General features: G+C 39.7%; 2 protein-coding genes across 3 annotated transcripts in view; both read right to left on the bottom strand.

Annotated features, from left to right (window-relative positions):
* Window positions 1-971: 971 nt before the first annotated feature.
* On the bottom strand, window positions 972-13,409 carry PDCD7 (programmed cell death 7). Its single transcript, XM_006184010.2, has 5 exons — window positions 12,476-13,409; window positions 10,332-10,470; window positions 4,801-5,037; window positions 4,446-4,533; window positions 972-2,823 (listed from the first exon to the last, which is right to left on the bottom strand). Exons 1-5 carry the CDS (start codon window positions 13,343-13,345, stop codon window positions 2,700-2,702), a joined length of 1,458 nt encoding a protein of 485 aa, XP_006184072.2. The 5' UTR covers window positions 13,346-13,409; the 3' UTR covers window positions 972-2,699.
* A 4,248-nt stretch (window positions 13,410-17,657) lies between these two features.
* CLPX (caseinolytic mitochondrial matrix peptidase chaperone subunit X) overlaps window positions 17,658-26,311 on the bottom strand; it is a 35,694-nt gene continuing 27,040 nt past the window's right edge. For both annotated transcript variants that reach the window (XM_006184011.3, XM_032480942.1), the window contains 4 exons: window positions 24,267-24,566; window positions 22,567-22,659; window positions 20,635-20,741; window positions 17,658-19,407 (listed from right to left, as the gene is read on the bottom strand). In XM_006184011.3, coding sequence (XP_006184073.1) covers window positions 19,317-19,407; window positions 20,635-20,741; window positions 22,567-22,659; window positions 24,267-24,566 — 591 coding nt within the window. In that variant the 3' untranslated portion in view covers window positions 17,658-19,316. The remainder of the gene's footprint in view (window positions 19,408-20,634; window positions 20,742-22,566; window positions 22,660-24,266; window positions 24,567-26,311) is intronic.

Raw genomic sequence — 26,311 nt, 5'->3', positions numbered from 1 at the left:
TTATCAATGGCTGCTAAGACCACAAAATGAGACAACCAGTTAGTTCTCCTGAATGGAATACACACCAGGTCTATGAAGTACTCTTGCCAGAAAAGTCCACTCTTAATGTGACTAAAGCGCCAGATCAGTACAGTCCAATAGAAGTATGTGAGCCACACGTGTAATTGTACACTCAAGTCAAACTCAATTTCAGTTCAAACTCTCAATTCCAAGTGCCCGATAGCCATACATGGCTACCATATTGGACAGTACAGCTGATTAATCATTAAATTATAGGAAATAATGGAAACAGAGGAACATGCCATCACAAGGATACAATTAGCAAAATCCAAACTGGGAACTTTCTGGGGAAAGAATGATCTATTTTCTTCAAGTAATAACTTGCAAAGGAGTGAAAGGGTGCAAGAATGCACAGGAGAAAGGAGTGAGAACTATGGGCTATCAGAAGTTTAAGAGACACATCAACTGACAATGCATAGATTGCATGCACATCTTGATTTGGAACAAAGTGCGAAACACACAGTTATGAGGTAAAATAATTTGAACACTGATTGGATATTTGATGATACTAAAGGAGTTATTCTTTAAGTACAATAATGGCACTGTGGTTAAATTTTTAAAATATCTTAGAGCTTCATACTGAAACACTTATGAAGTAATATGATGTCTGGGATTTAGCTTCAAAATAATCCAGTGTGTTTGGTAGGGGTACAGATGAAACAAGATTGGCCATGAGTTGACAATTATATAAAGACAGATGATGAAAAAAATTATACTACTCTGAATATGTTTGAAATTTTCCACAATTAAAATAAAAGATAGTGAGATAAGATTATAATGATACTGTTCATATTTTCAGAAGTACAATTTGTTGAAGACAGTACTGTTTAAGTCTTTCTTTCTAAACCTATAAAGTTGCCACCACCACTACTTAGGGCAATAAACCAAAAACTTACAAAACAAAAACCAAATAACAAAAAATAATGTTCCTTTATTAAAACGCTGCAGAAGCTGAATGAGAGGAAAGAGGGAGTGGTTTTTTCCACCTGCGGTTAGATACCTTCTTCTCCTCGGGTTCTGCTGCCTGAGTTTTCCTGAGTCCCTGCTGCACACTCCTGGCCCCATCGATGCAGGTATCTTAGTGGCAAGGCTGTCTGGACACCAAACATACATTATACAATTCATGTTTTATTTCTACTCTTCCTGCATCTCATCAGAGAGCAAATGGTGGCGATTTACAACAAAAGGGCACACAGGCCTGTGGGGTTTTATGTGGTTTATCACATCAGATTCTAAGGCTTATGAGTTTAGACACACTTGGAGGCATGCTGGACCTCATACCCTGTCTGTTAACTCTGTAATGCATAATATATAAACTTAACAAGGCAAATGAAACAAACAAAAAAAGGACGCAGGTGTTAGCATCTTGTACCCAAGAACTTCCAGTTACATGAATCATTTCCAAAGTCGATGTATCCTTTCCTGTTTATCCAGAGTTGGATTCTGCAAACAAAGTTTGCTGCTTGTCATTCACCTTCCTGTAACAAATGCCTAGTTAATAAATTTGAACTCTGCAGTGTAAATGTGTTTCATCAACGTGGAAGAATGTGTAGTGATTTGGGAGGCAACAAACTGGGGGCAAAGGCTCAAACTAAAAAATAAAAATGACATTTATTTAGCTTTTTGGAAATATAAATAACAATTAATGACAAAAAGGAAAACAAAACAAAACAAAAAACTGACATGTTATATGACTGATTAGCTCCAGGCACAACAGTATTTATTAATGAATATAAAAAATAAATTTTATTATTTTTATCTGCTTTCTCCCAGCTTAAACTACATGTATATTTTTGGAAGCTTGTGTTCTTTAAAAAAATTCCACAACTATACCAGCCCCTACAATGTGACTGAGTGAGATTAATCAAGGTCCCACTCCCATAGGGAAATTAATTTTTATCCTTGGGGATTCTGATCAACCAGATCTCTAGGAACTTAAAAAGCAGGTGCTTTCATCAGGATCCATCTAACATGGGGAAAATGCAGCCATCATCCATTAAAGCATGATCCAGTCTGGGTATAGGTAGTCTTCAGGTTTTCCAGGTTCTCCACATGACTACCAGACGAGGCCACCAGCCCTTCCGGCAGCCCAGCCTGCAGTCTCTCCAGCTGCACCAAAAGTGGGATTCACAAAACCAAAGATAAAGCATTTCTGACCTCCCTTCCTGGAAGTCAGAGGGCTGTTTGGGCAGGAAGGGTAAGGAGGTCTTGCATCAAGCCTGCCTTCACAACCAGGACTAGGGAAAGGCCTGCTAAATCTGCCCAGTGCACACCTGTGTCGACTGCATATGTATATAGAGTGTACTTACCCATCACCACACAAGGAAGATAAGAATAAACTTACAAGTCACTCTGGACCAAGCCCCTCAAAACAGAGGCGAATTCGGTGAACCAGGGTCACTGCCTGTCATAATAACCCCAGTTCAACTAGGTCCTTTCCTGAAGAACCTTATTAATCTGATTCAAGAGGCACCTCTGGCCAGGACAGAGCACGGAAGGAAAATGTAACTTCTGGGTTGGGCAATGCCAAATGGAGTTTAAAGGTTGTGGTTTAGTCTACAGCACAAGAAGATGGCACCATCACTAATATTTAGAGCTGGAAAGAGCCTTGGCTGGACCACACTCCTGGAGCATCTTTACTAATGCAGCTTAATGGCGGTTGCCCAGATGTCGTTGCTGGGGAGCGGGGGAAGGACCCATCCTTGGGGAACGGAGTTGCCTTTGGGATGATCAGATGGCACCAGGTACTGATCCCAATCATGCCTTAATAAGAATATTGTAAAACAACTATTTATTTTTTGTTTTATTCGAAGCAAGATGTTAGCAAATAAATACTCTATTTCAGGACTTAGCTTTCAAATGACTGATATGAATCCACTAAAGAACTTGCTTTCTAGGAATTATGCAAAAGACTGTTTCTTAAATATACATATAAAGAGGAAAAAACTACAAAGAACTTACAATCTTATGGATAACCAAATAATGAATATACAGTTGATCCTCATTATTTGCAGCTTCTGTATTTGCAAATTTGCCTATTCACTAAAATTTATTTGTAAGCCTAAAATCACTACTCATGGTGTTTCCGTGGTCACTTGCTGACATGCACAGAGCAGTGAAAAATCAGTCACCAACCGGCATGTTTCCAACCGAGGCTGAACAAGGTGACACCCCGCCTTCTGGTTTTCAGCTCTCTGACTGTAAACAAGTGTCTTTTTTGTAGTTTATCTAGTACCATATTAGTCACATTGGTGCTTTTTATTGACATTTTGCTGTTTAAAATCTTCTCCAAGAATAGTGCTGAAGTGCTGGCTAGCATGAGAAGGCTGTGATGTGCCTTACAGAGAATGTGTTACACAAGCGACCTTCAGGCATGAGTTATAGTGCTGTTGGCCATGAGTTCAATGTTATGTGTTGATCGGCTGACGAACTGTCAGTAGGCTCCCAGGAACCTAAGTCTGCATCTCCTTTAGGAGCATCACTTCAGTGTTCTCCAATTCAGCGTCTGCAGCTTTATAGAATACAGCTACTGTGAATAATGAGAATCAACTATATTTAAACACTAATATTTGTATACTAGCCGGAAGTACATTTTTCCCAGAACATAAACTTGGTTTGCTAAAGAGCACTGTTGGACCTCTGCAAGGAACCTCAGAGATCACTTAGCTCAGTGGTCTTTCAAACCAAGTTTTAAGACCTCTTAAGCCCCAAGCAGATGTTCTGGGGAGTCTAGAAACAACAAAGTGCTTCCCTAGTTGATAACAGACTTAAACTGTCTGTGGAACCCATTCATTCATTCTAACTATCGTACAAACTAATCTCTCAAAAGACTGCATTTGGGGAGGGTCCTACTGCTCATGTTTGAAGGCCACATTCTAGTCCACTATTTTCATTTTATAGGTGAGGAAAATGAAACTCAGCTGAAAACTTTACCAGTAACTCACCAGTAACTGCAGATTAAGATGGGACTGTTCCTAGCTCTCTTGGCTCTGACCCATAGGAACTCACAAGTTAGTGTGAGCTTTAAACACCTAAGTATACACAGAGGGTTTCTCTTCCTTGGTTTGTGTAGCAGCAGAAGAGAATCAGGAAAATGAAGCCAATGCTTTAAGTCAACAGACCCACTGCAGCACGGGATAATACAAAGGGCAAGTCACAACCTGAGTTTCAGCGTCTTCACCTGTTAAAATAGGGACATCTACTTCTCAAGGATAGATGAGGATTAAATAAGACGTATGTGGCATCCTTCAAACTTGGAAACATTAAATAAACTCACAAGGAACTTAAAAAAAAATGATACAGCAGTAGACCTCCACAACATAAGCATTTTGTCAACTACTTCTGGCTACCTAAGGGAGAGAAGACATGGAGAATGGCCCTCTGACCTTATCTGGATGAGCGCTGGCAGCGAGTGCTCAGCCTGGAGGTAATACTGCCGGAAAGGCTGCAAGAGGTGAGCGAGGGGGAACTCATCTGGAAAAGAAAAGGCACAATACCATGTCATCACACTTCATATATAGAGTGCCTTTCTCAAGGCAAGGGGACCAAGCCTATGATTATACAATAGGATCAAATGTGTTTCATCTTTAATCCTGATTTCCAGGATACAGTTTAGAATTTCAACTCTTAAGGGTAACATTTGTCACCTACCACCTCTTAGCTTAAGTGACAGTCATCCATGAGGAAAAGAGCTGTCAGTCTAGTGTCTTCCTTTTCTCCACTGGGTACAGAGGAACTTACCTGGATCCCCAAATAACTTGGACTCAATTTCACGCTTTTGAAGGAAAAATTTCTCTTTTTCTTTCCTCTGTTTCTTTTCTAATTCCCTTTTTCTCTCCTCCTCTTGTTCTCCTTCCAACATAACTCTGAGGGCTCTCTCTTCAGCTTCATACAGTTCAGAGCGCTTTTTAATGAGTTTTCTTAGTCGCTGAAGGTGATGCTCAAAAGTCTCATCCGCTGAGGCTGGGGGACAAACCCCTGAGCAAAGACAACCAAATGGCATTTTAGACACAAACTTTTTCTTGTCCACAAATTCATGCTCTAAAGAGCAGACTCAAAGTCCTACTTTCAGTAGTGAATTTGGCTAGAGTTTACAAATTCTAACCAATCTTCAAAGGCTCGATTTGATCTTCTTGAGTCTTCAACTAATCTGACTCTAACCTGATTTTTGCTAACTCCTCTTTCTGGATCACACCACTTAACCTTTGATTTAGATCCTTCAGTTGGAGAGTTCCTCCACTAAAGGGAGGAATTGTCATTGACTTCTTTATTGTAAAATTTCTTTAGCACAGACTCCCAGACCCAACCAATAAACAATTCTTCCTCTGACAGAGTACAAACTTGGACACTTGGACAATGAGGAAGAAATATACTTACCCAACCACAATAACCTCACAGTCTGCTGCTGAGAGCAGGGCGACCAAATGTTTCATTTGCCTGGTTTTAGGAATGAAAGCCCAGTGTCCTGGGACACCTGGGATGACTGGTCACCCTGATTTAACTGTGAAGTCAGCTAACAGTAGAGTCTACATGGCGAGAGTCACATATGGGAAGACTTGATTACAGACTAATTGTTAGGTGATATCAAAGAATTACCACTAATTTTGTTAGGTGTGATAATGGCATCATAGGTGATGATGGGTGTTTTATTTAGGTGTTCTATTTTTGTACACGTCTGAAATTTTTCATAAAATTTCATGAGGAAAAAACTTCTAATTTAATGAATACTTAGGTGGATTGCAGTTGTGTACTCATTACCATAATGGCCCTGCAGGATAAAAGCTGCTGAAGCTGCGAGGTGATTCATCCTGGAGTAATATGGGTGTGGTCCATCCTGCTAGTCCTTGGAGATTATAAAGGAAAATCTATTTATTATGGAGAGCATTTTAACAGTACCAGATACAAGGAAGAAAATAAATCCTAAACCCACTAACATAATCAACCATTTTTATTTCCCCACATTAAACCTCCAGGTGTTTTTGTCCATATAGTTCAACATGATATGTGTGTAATTTCCACATCTCCATTCTCTACACTCTTTTCCAATCTTTATAATTACTTAATTACAAATCATTGCACCATAATTTACTTAACAAGCTCCCTACTCCTGGAAACTTAGGCTGTTCCAAATGTCCCGTTATCATATAAGGCTACAATGAATACTCTTGGGCATGTTTACTTTTTCCTTCCCATGGATTATTTCCATAAAAGAAATTCTCAAGAGTGGAAATGTTTACAGATATTTCCAAGACTAACTTAAATGCGGTACAAAACTGTTTCCTAAAAGAATTATACATTTACTCAGTATCTAACATTTGACACAGAGAAAGTAATAAACATTTATGTCTTCAAGGTATGAATGGTTATCAACAGTTTTGGCAATTTATGCTGCCACAGTCAGGTACAATATTGCCAGCTTTGAGCACTCGATTTTCAATTTTGGCTGATAAATGTCACAAAATAATGGTTCCTTAAATACAGCAGTTCTGTCTTGTGAAGCTGTTTGATTTGGAGGTCTGATTCTTTTCTGCCTCAGAGACTGCAGCTCTCCTGTCTTTACCTCCAAAGCTGATATTTCTCCAGATCACTTTCTTACGATTTCTTTGGTTGAACAAGTTTTCATCCACTCATTCCCACCTATGGAAACTCTACTAACTCAAATTCATCTTCTACTAAGTTGCCAATGTCTTCCAAAACATAAAATTTGTATGCACTGAGAAATCTAAGCTGCCAATATGTTGCTTCATAATAATTGCATAGTTTTGTTTAATTTCTTTATCTCAACCAGAGATGGGCAAACATTTCCTACAAAGGGCCAGATAGTAATATTTTAGGTTTGTGGGTCATACGGTCTCTGTAGCAAGTACTAAAATCTGCCACTACAGCAAAAATACAGACACTCCATCAACCTAAAAGTGCCTCCAGACCCATGAGAAGGTGTGGCCTGCTCCCATCTTGATCGGCTGGGCCTGCGCCCCGCTCCCCAACCTCCCTTTCCCTCAACCTTTCAGGGATCACGCCTGCCCACCATGACACACTCTCTCGGAAAGGGCACTCCTCACCCAATCCTCCTTGGACCCCCACCCAGTACCGACATGGTCTAGGTTCCCTCCACCTCTAACCGCAACTTCTCTATTTCCTGCAGCTCCTGGGTACTAATGCCTTCTTCTTTATCCCCCTTCAGCCACCCAGAACTTAAGGCCTCACCCAGTCTGTGGCCCTTGGCATGATCAGAAAAAAAGTGTCCACCTCTGAAGTCACAGATCCAATTATTCTCTTCTCTGACTTTCTACCCTCTGGGTACTTAACTTCCTTCTTTTCCAAGACTGTCAGTGTCACTAAAACCTCCATTCTGATATATCAGATTCCACCCTTCTTCCACTCATTCTCACTCATAAAGCAAAACCCCAGAGCCCTGTGCTCTGTGTTCGCCTGTCAGAGTCAATTGATTATGTGACCTAGTGCCAGCATACAGTTCTATGCGCTGGACCCATAATAGCACCTCCCTGCAGCCTTACTCTGTGCGTCTCTGGTTGGCTCTCACTCATGCCTCACAGCAATCATTTCAAACCTTCACTGCTCTCCTGAAGCCTTATTTCTCTACTCTTAGCAAACCATGTAGCATTTTCCCCAGAGAAAACAGGCCATCAGGCAGGAAATCCCTTAACTTTCTGCCCCTGACTTCACTTATCTGCGTATTACTACCCACCCTTGTCTTCATTTTCATTCCAGTGAAAGATGGGTCCTTCTCCACTTAAGTTAACCCCTCCACCTGGGATCTGAATCTCCCAACCTCCTGCAGGACCTTGAGCCATCAACTGTCCCTCCTGCTTCTCTTCACAGGCAAATTTTTAATAAGTTAAACTCACTGTTTGCTTTTCTTACCTCCTATTCCCTCTTTGAGTCTAGTCCAGCTTCTACTCAAACCGCCCCACTGAAATGCACCTAACATAGGTCACTAATGATCTATTTGGTACTAATTCCCATGATGCCATGATGTTTCTTAATCTTTATATTACTAAAAAAAAAAAAAAGGTAACACTTACACAGTACTTACTATATGCCGGGACTATTTTGAACACTTTCTGCATGTTTACTAATTTAATCATCGCAAGATCCCCATGGATAGGTACTTTTTTCCCTTCTTACAGATGAGGAAAAACCAAGGCTCAAGATCACACAATCTCTCTGAGCATCTACCACTTTCCAGAAGGTCCTTTCCTCCTAGCTCTCTGAGCTCCCTTGATCTCTTTTGTGGCCTTCACCTTATCCATCTTGATTTTGACACTCCCTAGGTTTTGTCTTTTTGGCCCTCATCTCACACTACAAAATCTCCATAAGGTCATTCCTCCTCACGGGTCCATCCTGATGAACTCTTATCCAGGATGCACCACAGGCACAACCAACACAACAGGCCTCAAACTGAACTCGTCAGCCCCAAGCCTGTTCCTCCTCCTGATCTGCTGGTCAGTCAGTCAGAATGGATCATCATTCAGTCAATAGGTTAAGTGAGAACCTGAGTCATTGTTTTCCTTCAGCTCCCACATGCTGAGTTCCCCATTAGATATACACACATACACACACTACTCATATCTCTTAAATCCACTTACTGTTCCCCAACTCACCATCTGACCCTTAGCTCACACTCCCTTATTATCCCTGCCCAGACTACAGCAGCCTTATCAGTCTCTCTCTTTCTTCCTCACTCCTAGAAACCCCAAACTTTGCTCTGCTCTGCCAGCACAGATCTTTGTCATCGTTTCACTCTCTGCTTGCAATCTTCCCCTTGGGAAGATTTTCCACTCAGCTTTAAGCATGGGTGAGATGTCTAGCCTAGCCCATAAGACATTCTGCAACATAGCCCTCTTACACATCCAAGCTCATTCTCTCAGCACTTACTTGGAGATGCACACGCCTTAAAGAGAGAAGTCAGAAAGTTGCTCTGTTTTTTTTAAAGTATCTAACAAAACCAGTTACTAGATACTAAATCATTTCACATTCTAGTCAGTTAACTCTACTGAGCCTGCTTATTTTTAGAGTATAATTTCTCCTAAAATTTCTTCCTTCTTTTCGACAAAAGTGAGGAAGACTAACTAGTGAAAAATTATGCTGGTAAATTCACTTGGTAAAAGTTTACTGAACATTCACTTCACGGAGGACATGAAGTAGGGGAATATTAAATAGCAGCCCTCAGGTTTTGCATTCTTATAAGGAAGAGATATAGGAAGACCCAGTAGATGCAAACATCCCTCTGACTCATGAATGCCCTGTGGGATCATCTGATTCTGAGACTGAATCTGAGCCAGCCAGTCCGGAGGCTGGCATGCAGAAGCTAATCACTTAGCTAATGAATGAGCCTGACTGAATGCACATGTCCCAACAAAATTTTATTAAGGGTCTGAATTGGAGTTATATTTTAAACCGCACAAGGAAAATTATTTGTTATTGTGGTACTTGCTAATTTGTGTACCCTCAAATACCCCTGGTGAATGTGTATGGCCGACAGCCCACTCAACAAGGCAGCATGTTGTCCCAAGCCAGGTGCAAATGAGAAGGAGCAGTTAGGTCACCTCGGCCCAGATCAGAGAAGGAGGGAGGATGCTGCATCTGTATTTACTTTTGAAGGATAGTGAGAGCGTAAAATGGCCAAGACGGGACTCTCCAGACAAACAAACTGGCAAGAGCAAAGATCCAAACAGGAAAACAAAAAGCACAGCTGGGAGCTTCTAGAAAACCAGTGCTCCCTCTAGAGGCAAGAGGAGACCACTGAGGTTTTCTGAGTCCAAAAGTGACATACCATGCAGTCTGCAGGGCACTCCTTGCCCCATGCAACCATCCTACCTCTTCAAATATCAATGTTTCAGGTTTGGAATGTATCTGAAGGATTATGCTAAGTTTTCCACACCTTCTGAAGTACCAAGTAAAGAAAGGACAACTTTCACCTTAACATACGGGCAAAGTTGACCAGCCATGCCAACCTCACTCAAAAAGCGTAGCCAGGAATGCCTAGGGTGGGAATGATGAGTCAAGAGGAAGACAGGGCAGTGGGTTCCCACATCCTTTTTAATCTTGGCTACCCAGGGATAAACATCTTCTGAGGCTTCCTGCTTCAAAAGTTCTGAGGTACTGCTGACAAGTTTAGTTACCCTATTGGGTGAAAATAATGAAGTATCAAGCATTTTTCCTTCAAAAATTTGAGAGGGTGGTGGATGCTAGGGTAAAGAAAGAGAAGGAACAGGGGAACAGAAGAAGAAATGCAAAGCCATAGTTACCTTTCCTTGCTGCAGCCTCTTTCCTGAGTTTCCTCAATTTTTCCAAGGCCCGAAGAATGTCCACCATTCTTTTGGTGTCTGCTTGTTTTTTCCTCACTTCAGATAAGACACCATCAGCAGCAGCTTTAAGTTCCTGCTCCTGAGGGACAAAGAGAGGCCATGAGATCTAGTATAAGGAACAACTTATCTCAGCAGAGAAACCCTGCTTGGAAGGGAGATTTCAGAGGACCAGACAGTCCCAGGGTTAAGAAAGACTCTACTGGCTCTGCATCCCAGTTTCCCAGACCATGCACAACTCCCCTCCACACTGGTTCAGCCAACGGATTATTTTCTCTGCAGCCTCCATGTGGGCTCTTGTCTCGGTTTCTTCCTCAGAGCTTCTGCAAGTGTAGTCCAAGGAACATCTATATACAATTTGTCTTGTTAAGCTGGGGCTCCCTTGTTAAAAATTCAGACTTGGGGATCCAAAGATTCAGACTAGCAGGGAAGATAAGGAATGGGGCTGGAAAGGCCCAGAACTCTATAACGTTCTCACTGACAACTTAAGCACAGTTTATGTTCCACTGCTTTAAGGTCCCAAGGATCTCTTTGATATGACAGCTGTTCAAACATCTGAAGACCCAACCTTACTCTTCTTAAGCTGGTTCACATGTAGACTAAACAACCCTGGTTCCTCAAGTTGCTACTCACAGGACTCTGTCTCCAAGTACCCTGACAGTAAGTGGCAGGAAGGACCCTTTTGACTAAAGCTCTCTTTCCCATCTGGCAAATAAACGCCTGTAATTTCACTGTTACAGATACACCATGCTATTTCACTCTTTTGCTTGTATTACTCCTTCTTCTGGAACTGCACCTGTTGCATTCACCTGGCTCTGACATTTCCTACAAGACTCAGTTCAAGATCACCATATCATCTGGGAAGACTTCCTTGATACCTTCCCTTAATGAATTAGAAATTCCTTCTCTGGGCTTTATAGCACCTATAGTTGAAATCCTAATACACACCATGCAATACAGACATGTTCCCCCAACAGTGTTCTAAGTCCCTCAAGGACAAGCACTATGTCCTATTCATCTCTATCTCCAGCACCCAGCACTGGGTCTGCCATAATGGCCCCTCATTAAGTCTGTTGAACCAACTCAAAATCCCTTGGATTAAGGTATTGCCTCCAAGTATTTTCCTTTAAAGTACTGATATATTCCTGGAGGCATGAAGAGAAAGCTTGCCGTCAATAGACTTCAGAGGGTAGTTGTACCAGATTCTAGGGCAGTAACAGACACAGGGAAGAGGGAGGAAACACCAGCTGGTTGTGGAGAGTGGAGGGGAGAGGGAGTCCCTAGAGGCACTCAAAAGTAATGAGAATGCCATAAATATTTGACCAATTTCCAGTTTCACCCTGGCCCTCAACTTAAGAACCTGAGATCAATAAGCTTTAGAATGTGACAATCTGGGCTCAAATAATGTGTGAAACTGCCACAAACCTCTTGTGTGGATTGTTGGAAAGTTAATCTCTCTATGCCTCAATTTCCTAATCTGTAAAACTGGGATTAATACTGTCTACCTCTCAGGGTAGACAAGAATTCGAGATCTGGCATATGTAAGGACCTAAGCATAGTGCCTAGTATACAGTAAGTGCTCAAAAACACCATTGTTGAACCTGGGGAATATGTGGTTTAAAACTCGTAAACATAGGAATCCTGGAGAAATCACCTCTTACTCCATCAGCTAATTAGGGTATATGTTCCTCGAGACAAGACTCCAAGTTCTCTTTATTTTGTATTCTTAAAATCACCTAGGGCAGTACAAGACCCAAGGACCCAGATGCTAGTTTGTGTTGAATGTTAGCAAGTGGACAGAACGTTGGAGCAGGAGACAGATCTGTCATCCCTGAAAAACGACTGTGTAATCCTACATTTCGAATTCAGAGAACTTTGCAGAACACCTGAAGCATTTGTGTTGTGTACTACACACCATTAACACGCAACCATTATGGAGATACGAGGTCGGAAAGGCAACTTGTGTTTTTATTTTACGAATTTGAAAAAAGAGGCTTAGACCTGGGAAATGACAGCGCACAGCCCACGCCCCATCAGGTGCCAAACACCCTACCTCCCTTCCCCCCGTGTGCACTCGCTGTTCTTACCCGTTTCTTCTCCTCCACCTCCTGCACGCACTTGACCCTCCAGCGGTCAATCTCCTGCTCGCGCTCGGCTGCCCGCGCGGCCTCTGCCTCCCGCTCGGCCTCGCGTTCCCGGGCCCTCTCGCGAAGCCGCAGCCTGCGGCGCCGGACCCTCTCCAGCCTCCGCCGCGCCTCGCCCACATAGGCGGCCTGGGTCAGCAGCTGCAGTCTCTCGGCCAGCTCGGCGCGCAGCGGCTCGGCCTGCGCATGCAGCTGTGCCCAGGCCGGGCCGTCGGCCTCGGCCTCGCGCAGGGCCTGGCAGAGGTCGCGCAGCCGCCGCACCAGGCGCAGGGCCCCGCGCAGCCGGGCGCGCACCTCGCCCAGGCTGGGCCCAGCGGGCGCGCGCGGGGGCACTGGGCAGCCGGCCCGCCGCGGGGTTCCGAACACCGCCTCTATCCACTGCCGGTCGCGCAGGCGCTGCAGGACCGCGTCCCCGAGCACATCGGACGGCGGCGGCGCTTCAGGCCAGCGCGGGCTCCAGGGCGGCCCCGGGCCTGGAGGCGGCGGCCGCGGGCGCTCACCGGCATCGGTCCCCAGGAAGGGCCGGCACTGTGGCGGTGGCGGAGGCAGCGGCGGTGGTGGCACCGGATAGAAGGCTCCGCCGCCGCCGCCGCCGCCGCGGGAGACTTCCCCGGGGCCCCGGGGCTGCAGAGCTAGCGGGGGCTGGAGGAAGGGGGCGGAGGCCCCCGGAAAGGGGCCGGGCCGCTGGGGAACAGGTGGCGGGAAAGCCGAGGAGGGTAGCGGCGGGGGCGGACAGCCGAAGGGAGCGGGAGGCGGCGGCTGCGGGGGTGGGGGGCCCGGGCGACCCGGGGCGAAGAAGGGCGGCAGAGCCATGGCCACGACGAAGGGATTCTGAGAAGTGACAGGAATCTGAGTGGTTCCTCAAGATAGTGTCTTCCGGGAGGAAATGACGTAGTACCACGCGCGACACCAGTTTGACGCACCCGACCCAGAGAGCCCGGCGAATGGTGGTCGTTCATTCAATCCTTCCGTTTATGAATATTGTCCTTACAGTGCAGTCCAAATGCGGAGCTAGCAGCTTTACAGTGAGACTAACAGACAGTTCCGCTCCTCGTAGAACTACCTGTCCAGTAAAGAAAATTCATTAATCAAGTAATAATGAAAAAAAAAAAAAAAAAGCAAAAGTGCAACAGTGAATATATACTACCAAAGAGGAAAAAGGGGCAAGAGGAGCTTAAAGGAGAATTTGAGTTAAGCAGGCTGGGGAATGTTGTTTGAGACTTTATCTGAGGCCTGAAGGGTAAGTATGTGTTAAATAGTGGAAGAGAGGGAGGCACAGTTCAGATGGGAACAACATTTACAAAAGCCCCCTATTAGACTATAGGAGTAGGTCTGCTGCGGAAACTCACAGAATGCCAGGGTGGATAGAGTACAGAAAGTCCGACCGGAGCCTGGTGATCCTGGGAGCTGGACAGAGATCGTAGCGTCCAGGATCTCATATCTTAAGTTTTTAGTAGGAGGGTAACGGAAGGCTCTTTGAGATAATTGTAGATCATGTGCAATTGTAATAAACAGTACAGCAAAATCCTGTGTACTCTCCCAACTTCTCCCAATTGTAATATCTTGCAAAGCTGTATTACAATATCACAGCCAGGATGTTGACCTTGATGGTCAAGATACTGAACATTTCCAAACTTTCAGGATCCCTTATTTGCCCTTTTATAGTCCCACCCACTTTCCTTCCTAAACCTCTAGCAACTACTATCTGGTCTCCATTACTATAACTTTTGTCCTTTCAAGAATGTCATATAAATGGAACCACATAGTACATAACCTTCTTGGATTTGTTGTTCACACTCAGCATAATCCTCTGGAACTACATCCAGGTGGTTGTATCAGTGTACCTTATCATTGTAATCAAGTGTGCAAAAAAGGTGTGGATAAAATGAAAACATACTTTGTTTAATTACTCATCTGCTGAAGGACATTTGGTTTGTTTTCACTTTGGGACTATCATGAATAAAGCTGCTATAAACATCTGTATACAGATTTTTGTGTGAACACAAACCATTATTTCTCTGGAATAAGTGCCCAGGAGCACAATTGCTGGATCATATGCCAGTTAAATGTTTAGTTTTTAAAGAAACTGCCAAATTGTTTTCCACAGTGGTTGCAGCACTGTACATTCCCACCAGATATATGAATCATCCCTTTTCTCTGCATTCTCATCAGCATTTTGTGTTACTATTTTTTATTTTAGACATCCTGATAGGTATGTAGTGTTATTTTATTGTGGTTTTAATTTACACTACCTTAACAGCTAGTTATGTTGAGTGTCTTTTTATTTGCTGATTTGCCAGATGTATGCCCTCCTCATTAAAATGTCTGATCATGTCTTTTGCCCATTTTCTAAATGGATTGTTTGGTTTTCTACTATTGAAATTTGTGAGTTCGTTTTATACTCTAGATACTTGTCCTTTGTATGTGGTTTGCACATATTTTTCCCAGTTTATAGCTTGTCTTTTCATCCTGTTAACATGCTTTTTGGTTTGTCCTTTTTTTCAGAGCAAAAGTCCTTAATTTTTATGAAGTCCAACTTAATGAGTCTTTCTTCTTATGGGTCACGCTTTTGGAGGCAAGTCTAAGAACTCTGTCCTAGATCCTGAAAAATTTCTCCTGTGCTTTTTCTAAAAGTTTTATAGGTTTACATTTAAGTCTGTGATCCATTTTTGAGTTAATTTTTGTATGAGGTGTGAGACTTTGGTTGAGGTGTCCTCCTCAACCCCCGCCCCAACTTTGGATATCCAATTGCTCTAGCATCTCATGATTAGATCTTTACTTTTTAAAAGCAGTCAATAGATGATACCCTGGGTAAGAGTCCAGCTCTGTATCATGAGAAGAACCAATCAGAGCCTGACCCCACTTCCCAAGGGACTTCTAGTATTTCTCAGAAACTCTTTGTAATATTCTACATAGTAATTACTTATATCTTATATATTAAGTAATTATGTAATACTGTATGTAATATTTAAAGGCTTCAGTTTTCATCTTAAAATGTATTAGGTAAGGTATGGATGTAACTTATTTTCTAGATGGATACTCAGTTCTCAATGTAATTTATTGCATGTTTTTTCTAATTTTTCTAATACTAAATTCATATATATATGTGTGTATGTGTATGTGTGGGTGTGGGTGTGTGTATTTTGGGGGGGGATCTATTTCCAGACCTTACATTCTTTTCCATTGATCTGTCATACACTGGTACACACTTAAATTTTTAAAGGTTTACATTATTTTAAAAATACAAGATGCAGTCCCTCCTCATTCTTCTTTTGGTGTGTTAAGTGGAGAGGCTCTGGAACCAATCTACCTGAGGTTAATTCCTGGCTGTTACTTACTAGTTGTGTGACTTTGGGAAAGCTACTTACCACTCTAGGCTTGAGTTTCATCATCTAGAAGGACTGATAATACCATCTACCTCATAGTTGTGCTAAAATGAACAGTGACACAGAGTAAGCACTATGAGTGTGCATTATCATTCTGCTTGTTTACCAGTGTATTTTTACACATGAACTTTAGAATCCCTTTGCCTCGTTTAGCTTTAAAACTTATTGGTATCTTATTGGCATATTAAATTTATAAATTAACATAGGGATAACAGACATCTTTATAATATTGAGTTTCCCCATTGAAGAACATGGGATACCACTTTGCAGACACATTTGCAAAAATACCTACCCGTCCACTCTTCCACTTACATTGCTATCATCTTAGTCTAATCCATCATCTTCTGGTAGGACTACAATGCGCCCGAGTGTCCCTTATTCAATCATTGCTCGTCTATAGTCTGTTCACTTATACTGCAACCAGAGGCCTTTTAAAACATTGTCTTATTTTATCTTTCCTCTGTGCAAAGCCTTCCAACAACTTCTCACCTCATTCAAAATCAAAGTCTGGAAGGGAACTGGAAACAGCAAGATCAACATCTAGGGGTTCAAGGGAGTTTGTTTTGTTTGCTAATGAGAACTGATCAGAAAAGTGGGATGAAAAGTGATGAGGTAGGAGTTAGAGGACAAGTGCTGAAGAAATCTCCACAAGGAGGCCTCCAGTCATGTTTCCCTCCATTTTCCTCAAAGCCTTCCCTTCCCAACAATCTAAGACCCACATCAAGTGATGGCCAACTTTCCTGCTTAAAGCAGTTTTAATAGCTCCCTATTACTTTTTGCATAAAAGTACAACTTAACCTGGTATAAAAGATACTCTCTAAAAAAAATAAATGTATGGCACACCAAACCACTACGGTAGGTACTGGTTATAGTTAAGAAAACAGGCATGGCCTTCACCATAGTGGGACTATAGTAGTTAGAAAGACAAACAAATGAAAAATAAGCTTGGGAGGTTTGTTATAGGACAAGACATTCTAGTCAGTGTTTAGATGCTGCTGGGAATGTTTCAGAAGGAAGGAGACCAATAACGTAGTAACGATACTAACAAAATAACTGAAGGCCTTGAGAAATGACAGGGACGATGGGATCCCTCATAATGATGTGGAGGGATTGAGTTTTGATTAAAGGGATCCTTCAGCTGTAATTGGAGAGAAAGGTTGGGTGCTGAAGCACGTATAGTTTTATAGGTTTGATGGTTCCATCATTTGGTTTCTTAATGAAAGGCAAAGTTGGATGTAGAGGGGAGAGAACATATTCAACGTTCGTGTCAGAGGAGTAATATTTAAGTCATATGTTGCCTGTTTCTCAACTCCTAAAGCTCCCTAGTTGCATCACATTTCTTGAGATTTTTATTTAATTTTCATTATTCCTTTCTGACAAATTCCTACTTGTTCTTCCAGATCCATCTGGGCTACCACCTTTTTGTGCCACCATACCTGGCATCTCACTTCTATTGTTATAATGTACTGATGTTTGTGTTTGCTTCCTCTACTAGACTACTGTGCTTCTTGGAAAGCTTACTAGTGTGGGGCCCATGTAGGATATTTCAGTAAGGGTTTTCAATCAATGTTTAACATAAACCTTAATAACAGACATTTTGTCTGTGGAATCTACAACTAGAATTTATTAGAGGAATATAAAAGTGTCAAGGATCAACCAATCACTAGACTAAAGCAGCTCAGATATCTGCATCCTTTTAAAAATGGTACTGTTATTATGGATACACCACTACAATGGCCTTCGTTTAATCCTTTTGTTTTATTCAAATGCCAAAACAAGTTTCAAGATACAAATCGTAGTTATACTCAGTTGTGTTTAATTTAAAAACATCGATTATGCTTTGTTAACAACTTCCAAAACCAAATGTAACTTGTTGTGACTAAAATGTCTCCCAGTCTATTTCAGGACAAGTACCCTTAATATATTTAGTTGCTACTCCAATTTTCACTCTACAAAAAGGAACATGAGGCTGTAAGAAAAAGACAGTGAACAGTTATAATATGAAAGACTTCCTAAGGAGAATTTTAACCATTGCTAGGGCGACCAAGAAGGATACCTGTTTCTGTTCCATACTAGAGCAACCAGGCTTAAACACTTTGCAAAAGTGCATTTCTGGTCCTACCCCAGCCATAAGTAGTTACCTTATGTCTCTTATTACTTCACAGAAAGTCCAACTCTTCATCAACAAGATTTAGAATTTGCTAATAGCTTAAGGTTCTTTTCCTAGGAAAAAGGGGCTAAAAGGAAAACTCAAGCGTTTATAAGCCAAAAATTGAAAACAAGTATTTAAATGTACTCTCATTTAAACAATTTCAAATGAGGCTGAACTGAATGAATAGTACAGAAACTTCCATCAACACAGAAGGAAAGAAAAAAAACTTAAAAGGTACCTAAATATTTTAATATACATGGAATCAAATAAAATAATTTTCATCGTTAAGCCCCCAAATTTCCCCCACTGTTTAGTTCTGTTATATAATCAAAGTTAATAACTTATATTTTAGTATGAACACTTCACTTCTGCTGATAGCAAAGCATAGATTTTCTAACGTTCTATGAAGCCAAAGAATTGGACAAATATCCAGCAAAAAAAACAAAACAGAAAACTAGCTAGGTACTTTGGGAAGTGTACAACATTGGGATGTTTTATTTACCTCAGCACATGGCTGTCACTATGACTGATGCTGCATGCTAGCTACATTTAGAATTAGATGTAGTCTTTCTCTGAAGATTTAAGGCAGACTTCAGTTCCATCTGCTCACTTATGGTACGAAAATGGATCAAAAATGGCAAATAAATCAGACAAGTCAGTAAGAGAATGGCCTTTTTATAGTACCAATTGGGAAGTTAGTGTCATGTGTAAGTATACAACTAAACAAGTCATCAAAACACGGTTCTTCAGGGTACTTTTTCCATGAAATTTCTGACTACTTGGAAACTACTTGTTCTAATTTTTAAGATGAATAAAATTCAAATATTTTCAGGAAACAAGTATGGGTAGAGAAGATTAAACTAAAGAATTGAATCTCAATCTTCAATTTTAAAGAATTTATTTTCCCATTTGTAGAGTAACATTATTGTAAAATCCACAGTTACTGCAACATCTGCATTGCTTAAAAGAACTCCTAAGAATTTTGTTAAAGCATATTTTTAAAAAACCGAACGAAAATAATGTACATTTTATCTCTGAACACTGTGTCATTAAAGTCCACGTAATGTCCTCTGTATAAATCAATGTGATGTTACATAATATACATGATCTGAATTTTATCCTAAAAGCTTCTGACCATGTGTGATATCCAAGACAGATCCAATGTTTTTAATGTCAGACTGCTGAGACAGTTACGATCCTAAACAAAAGAAGGAAAACTTTATATACAGGACAGAAGTCTGATAGTTTAGCTATTTGCAGCATCTGCTTGGCGAGGCCACCCTTCTTCTTCAACTCCAGAGTCATACTCTTCTTCAGAGGATTCTTTTGTTGGAGCCCTATAATGAAAAGCCATGCGTTTTTTTTAAAAAAAAGAACTATGGGTAAACACAACTTCTCAAAAAATAAATAACAAATTAATAACAAAATAATAAATTAATCCACAAGCTACCCAAAGAAAGAAAATATTAAGAGCACCTTTAACATTAAGATTGCTTACTGATAACATACAGGAGACATTTAGAGCACACAACCAAAAGTTGCAAGTAATTTTTCTAACATTTTCCCTAATAAAAGTTTTACTGAAATAAATCAACAACGAGGCTACCATTATGAAGGCTTAAAAATAAATCCATTTCTTCACCAAAAAAGTAGAATCTATTATTTCAACCCAAATCTTTAACATTTAGCATCTATCAATGGCAAAGAAGTTGAAAGCTTCTGACCAAACCAATATGACTCAAATTAGTGAAAATTATGGTCAAACCATCACAATTCCTTTCTATTAGTATCAAACAACAGTAAAAGATTATGTCTCTTTGAATAAGCAACGTTGTTCAAAACCAGTCATCTCATAAGTTATCTTAGAAGATAAACAAAACATAATGCACTTTGTGATAGAAACCTAATTTTTGTGTAGGTAACATTAAAGTCAAGCCCTGTTTAATAAATATTTACTGAATAGATTGCAGTCACTAAACTACAACCTGCAGGCCAAACAAAGCCTATCATCTGTTTTTGTAAATTAAGATTTATTTGAACACAGACATGCTCATTCATTTATGGATTGTCTGGCTGCTATCAAGCTATGAGGACACTGCTGAGTAGCTACAATAAGGATTGTATGGCCCTGAAGTATTTAGCCCTGTACAGGAAAGCCTGCTGACCCCTAGAATAGTTATATAAAGCAATCAAAGATACGTCAAATTTGTCAACTGATAAGATATGACAAATTCTGTCAACAAAGTTTTGGTCTTATGAAAGACATGAAACAAGTCATTCACAAATTACAAAATTAGCAGGAAGGTTCATTAGAATCTCTTCATTTGGATTACTTTTATGTCTTTTTTGATACTTCATCCTTAAGAGAAAAAAGTGGAGGCTAATTTTGAAGATCAATTTTCAGAAAGATTCAAAATATTATTTTATAAGCAAAATTAAAGAATTTTGTACAGAAAATTTGAGATAATTGCTTCCTTTATGAATTTTATGACAACCAATAGACTGTAGCAATAAAGAGCGGATTTTAAGTTTTACATCTGTTCTAGTTTGACAATACACTTTACCGGATGTATCCTGGTTCCTTCTTTCCTTCTACTACTTCCTTGTCAACTTCCACACATACTATATCAGAATTAGGGACTTCGAACATTGGTTCTAGTAACAGCTTTTCCTAAAATGATAAAGTAATGAGTTACATGGGAAACTGAGGTTACATACACAGTACTTGTATTCTACAGGTTATCAATCAAATTCATTAACTCAGCAAGTATTACTGAGTCCCTATTATGCACCAGGAACTGAATGTTGAAAAAGTCAATGTAAAAGCTTTCATATTCTTCATATTAAAATAGCTTCTAACTAAATTCAGAGAGAAATGACTCTATAAGGGAAGGCTATTTGTAGTTCTGCCTACGTGGGTCACTATGCACATACAAAAAGACTACTTTCATTTTGTATGAGACTTAGATATTACTCAGAAGCATCTGATATACGCTATGACCAAAGGAGGACCAATTAAGGAGGATTACTATCCTTAATTTGGAAATGATTTAATCCTAAATCATCTCTACCAAGCTATGACTTCAAACAGTATTTGTCTCAAGTGCTGCAGTAGATCTAAAGTTATTTACTAAAGAAAACTAGTTTTGCCTACGAGTAGGGGCTGGATTATATTCCATCTTAAGGAAAATACTGGTTGAGTACACCAAATTTGCTGGAAAAAAATATCCACTATATTATTTATTCTTCTAGTTTGCATGTTTATAAATCTGTCATTAACACCTGAAGTCCAGACCTTCATTAAAGAATATAATCTCAACAACAAGGACCTACTGCAGAGCACAGGGAACTATAAAACCCTGTAATAACCTACAATGGAAAAGAATCTGAAAAAGAATAGATATGTATAACTGAATCACTCTGCTGTACACCTGAAACTAACACAACACTGAACATCAATTACACTTCAATTTTTAAGAATTAATTTAAAAAATAACAAAACACACAAAAAAAGAGAGACTATAATCTCAAACTGTCTGTGATGAATGTGTAGATCTAATCAGAAAGTCCTACTTTTTATGAGAGAGGTAATATTCAGCAGTGAAATCCTTAAAAGAGAACAGGAACATGTGTTTGTTTGTTTGGGGAGCATGTAGGGAAATGGTAACCCACTGTACAGCCATAGCTGTAGGCAGGGAGAGAACGCTAAGAGAGTGGGTGGTGGCTGAAAGTAGGCTGGTCTCTAGGATTTGTAACAAAATTAAAAGTGAGTTCATACCATACTGAACAATTCAGGGGTAAAATGTCATGGTATCTACAATTTATTTTCAAACAAACAAGAATTAAGATCTCAGTTAGTCTCACAGACACAGAAAACAAACTGTAGTTACCAGTGGGGAAAGGGAGGGAAGGGATGAATTAGGAGTTTGGGATTAACAGATATTACTATTACATAAAACAGATAAACAACAAGGACCTACTGTATAGCACAGGGAATGATATACAATTTCTTATAATGTAAGAGCTATAACAGAAAAGAATCTAAATATACACACACACACACATATATATGTATGTATATGTATAACTGAATTGCTTTGCTGTACACTTGAAACTAACATTGTAAACTGACTACATTTCATTAAAATTAAGAATTAAAAAAAAAAAGATTTCAATGAGTCTGAGAAGGTGCTCTGGGGCTTAGTCAAAAGGCCTATGCGGACTTTTCTGAAATTCTCCTTCCCACAATCCTGATTTCCTCTATTTCTTTAATTATATTATGTGTATGTCCTCTGTTACGAACACCTTTAAAGTTAGTTTTTAGAAAGAAGAAAAATATAATCTACTGCGACCAAAACAAACAAAAAAACAAAATCACAAAAAAATGTTAGGCTAATTCTCTGCATGTATTTCCAAACAAAAGACATGTAAGTTTAATATTCTTGAAATTCAGACCAAGAAATAATCTAGTTTTTTGTATACTAATGCCAACTTACCATTATGGACCGAAGGCCTCGTGCACCTGTTTTTCGTTCTAGTGCCAGTCTGGCTATAGCTTTCAAAGCATCTTCAGTAACATTCAGTTCACACTACAAATATATTCAAAAGAAATAGCTCAGATAATACTTAATCTTACTTTTGTAATATAACCATACAGCATTTGATCTATTAACAATTACTACCTACCACTATTACTGGTCTTTTTAGAACAAAAAGAGACCAATGCCCTGACTTTACAGATAAAGATATAAGTTTCAGAGAGTTAAGTACACTGATTCACTAATACTTAGAAACATGGGGTCAGAATCTTCATGTTCTGATTGACACTATTCCTTTTCAGACTGAGGCATTTTTAGGTTATCACTTTCTTTCTGGAAAACATTCATTTTAAAGAGCGTTACCAACTCATCCTATGGAACAAAGATAAAACTTTAGACAAGCCTCTCTAAATTACCAGATTTTAAAAATTACTGAGAATTTAATACACCAACCACCCCCCCCAAAAAACAAAATACTTTGGAACATTAGACTTCACAAGATCTTGGTATTAAACTTTTGGTTATTAATTTCCACCTGCAGAAAATGTAAAATTTAAGTGAGGTAATTATCTCTCATGGTGCTTTAGAACCTTGCCTTCAGAAAGCATTTGTAACAGTTAACCTATGAGAAGGTATCAGTATGAATCACAAGTTTGTCCTCAGTCTCTAAAGAGGTTTTCTAGATTAACACGTATTTTCTAGGACTTCGTTCAACATTTATTGAACCTCTATGTGTTTATATATTAGAGACTAAATGATGAATCAGACATCACCTTTGCCCTCAAGAATCTGAAGTCTATTGGGTGGTGACAAATTAACAAAACAGCATTTACAGCATAGTGTTTGCACACAGTGCTAAGAGAGCATTAGAGTGGGGGCACCTAAATAAGGCTAGGGGCCCACTGGAGGATTTTAAGGAGGGGAGTAAAATAATTAGCTTTGTGTTTATTCACTCAATAAATATTTATTAAGAACTTAATATCTACTTGCTGGGCACTGTGTCTAATAATTTTAAAAAGATCCATTCTGGAAATGGAAGACAATGATATTTTGGTGGCAGTGGTCAGAGACAGACTTGAGATAGGGAGATCAAGTAGGAAGTAAAGGCACAGGTAAACGTGAAGAATTATAAATGGGCTTGCCTTGAGGTAGGGACAGTGGCCACAGAGAGACTGGTATTTCAAGACACTAAGTTCATAAAACCCAAAACATCTGCTATCTGATTGGTTGTGTGGGTTAAAGTGATCTCCAGGTCTGGCTGCAGAGAAGTAGGTGTGAGAGCTAACTTTAGAAAAAAGTATACAAAGTATGTCACAATGGAAGCATTTAGAATATCAAGGCTAAAAAGACAATCCTGTGTGCCTGGCTAGAGGGGTTACAGGCAGGCTGCTAGCATAATTTCTCTCTCATTTATATATACCCTTGGGTTTTAAAAGCTACAATGTCAGTTTTAATGAAGAAAAAAATACAGCTAACTGTTAAGTGTCTAATATAACACAATGTGCCTTCTGTGATTCCTAGATGAACAGATCCGTATCTAGTGAAGAATAGGCTGGTATTCCAGATGCGGAGTACTGCTTTTTAACTTGTTAGGCTGATACATACAGAGTTTCAAAATAGCAAAAAACCTCATAAATCATAAAAAATAAAAATCTAACCTTATCCATGCTGAATAAGGCCTGGTACTGAGGGATAACAGCATTACGTGGCTCAGTTAGTATTTGCACAAGTGTCTTCTCGTCTAGGCTATGCAAAGGAACTACCACAGGCAACCGTCCCACAAACTCAGGAATCATGCCAAATTCAATGAGATCTCTGGCTTCTACATGACGTAATAAACGGTCTTTTTCTTCAATGTCTTGGTGAGTATTTGATTCTCCACTTCGGTTGGCAAGGTCTGCAGCAGCTGCTGCCCTTCTACCTTTTCCCAGATTAGATGGTGTTCCAAATCCAAGATACTGCCAAAGAAAAGACAGATATTACAAACAGCAGAATGAAGCTGCATCATGCTAAGCATTTTGCATGCATATCTCATATGATCTTTGCCACTGAAGAAGGTCTACTATCATTCATATTTTACAATGAAGAAAACAGGCTTAGAGGGGCTGAGTACCTTGACTAAGCTGTTGCTGCTCTAAGTGGTAAAGCCAGAATTCGAACTCAGGTCTATCTGCCTTCAGAATTCAAAACCTAACCAATTTTCAAAGACTGAATTCTAGTAAAAGTAGGTAAGTAAGAACTGTGAAGGGAAGTCCCTTAAACTCAGATAATAATGTTGCAGGATTTTTAAGACCTCTAGACTAGTGTGGTTTCCAAAATGTGTAAGAACTGTGAAAATGGAGGCTATAATTTTTTTATAACCAGAGTCAATTTTATAATACTCTAAACAGGAGTAGGGTCTATGGAATAAGCAGCCTTATAAGGAAATTACCGACAAATGTCTTAAGTCATTGCTAAGCATTCTATTAAAATCATGATTTGGGGTTATATACATTACCCTATGAGTTAGAATAATTTAGATTTTATAAAGAACAACATTTAAAGATTATACAAAACAAAAATGGTAACTTGGCTGTAAAAGGTTGGGTATCCAAGGTGTATGGATCTTGCTTCAGTCAATATAAAAGAACCATACTCCAGACAACTGTCAGAAAGTTTAATTTTGATATGTCATACAGCTTGTCAAAAGTACAAGAAAAGTTACATGGTATGTGAAAAAACAGCCTAAGTTAAAAATCCATTCCTGAGTCTCTAAGCTTTGTATGCGGACAGTTAGTGTATCAGAAAACAAAATACCTTTCATTCAATAAATACTTATTAAGCATTTACTGTATACACATGTAAGCACATATGGTAATACAAACATATATGCGCGCACACACACACACACATATATATATAAACATTTATTAACCATTATTGTAAAACACTGAGGATACAGACCTGAAGACAGCCCTTACCTTAACGGGGCTTATTTACAGTGAGAACACACGAGGATATTAAAGTATCATAGGTGTAATGAAGGACAACTGTGCAGGAAACCCTGGCAGTGGAAAGGAGGAAAACAGGCACATACTAGGGAGGGAGGGTAGGAGGTGATCAAGAAAGCCTTCACAGAGGAGTCGCCTAATTTTTTTTTAACAGACTGAGCCTTAGAAGATAAACAAGTGTTTGCCAACCAGACTGAGGCAGGGAGGGGCATGAGCAAACGCAATAGGAATAAAACTTAGGACTGCAAGCAGTTTGATATGGTTAGAATATATTACTTAATATTGTACCCCTGGTTTTCAACAAGGTTTGATAAAAACAACAGCCAAATGGATGTGTTTAATCCTTTATAAAATCACTGCTGAAGACTCTCTTATGTTTCTATTTTCTTTTCATAAAAATCTATGTGACAAACTGTTTTTAAATCTTTATGTCTCATAAAGACATAATACCCTTCCTCTTTCAGGCAATAAAAACCAGCTCACTATTTCTCCCTATTTTCCATTAAGAAGTTTGAAGCTAAATGGAGTGACAATTTCCATTAAGTTGAAACTATGACCTAAACCTTCCTTCTATATGTTTCTGATCTCTTTTCTAACATTACTTTTAATTGTTCTTTTCTACAAGTTTCTAGCTTCAAATTCTTTTTGGAAGTATGAATTATAAATAAATATCAGAACATGGTCCCTGCATTTGGTTGCAAATTTCAAATATT

Source organism: Camelus ferus, chromosome 6, assembly GCF_009834535.1.
Source record: "Camelus ferus isolate YT-003-E chromosome 6, BCGSAC_Cfer_1.0, whole genome shotgun sequence".
NCBI lineage: Eukaryota > Metazoa > Chordata > Mammalia > Artiodactyla > Camelidae > Camelus > Camelus ferus.
Note: the sequence above shows the minus strand (reverse complement) of the source record. Positions and strands in the feature narration are given on the sequence as shown.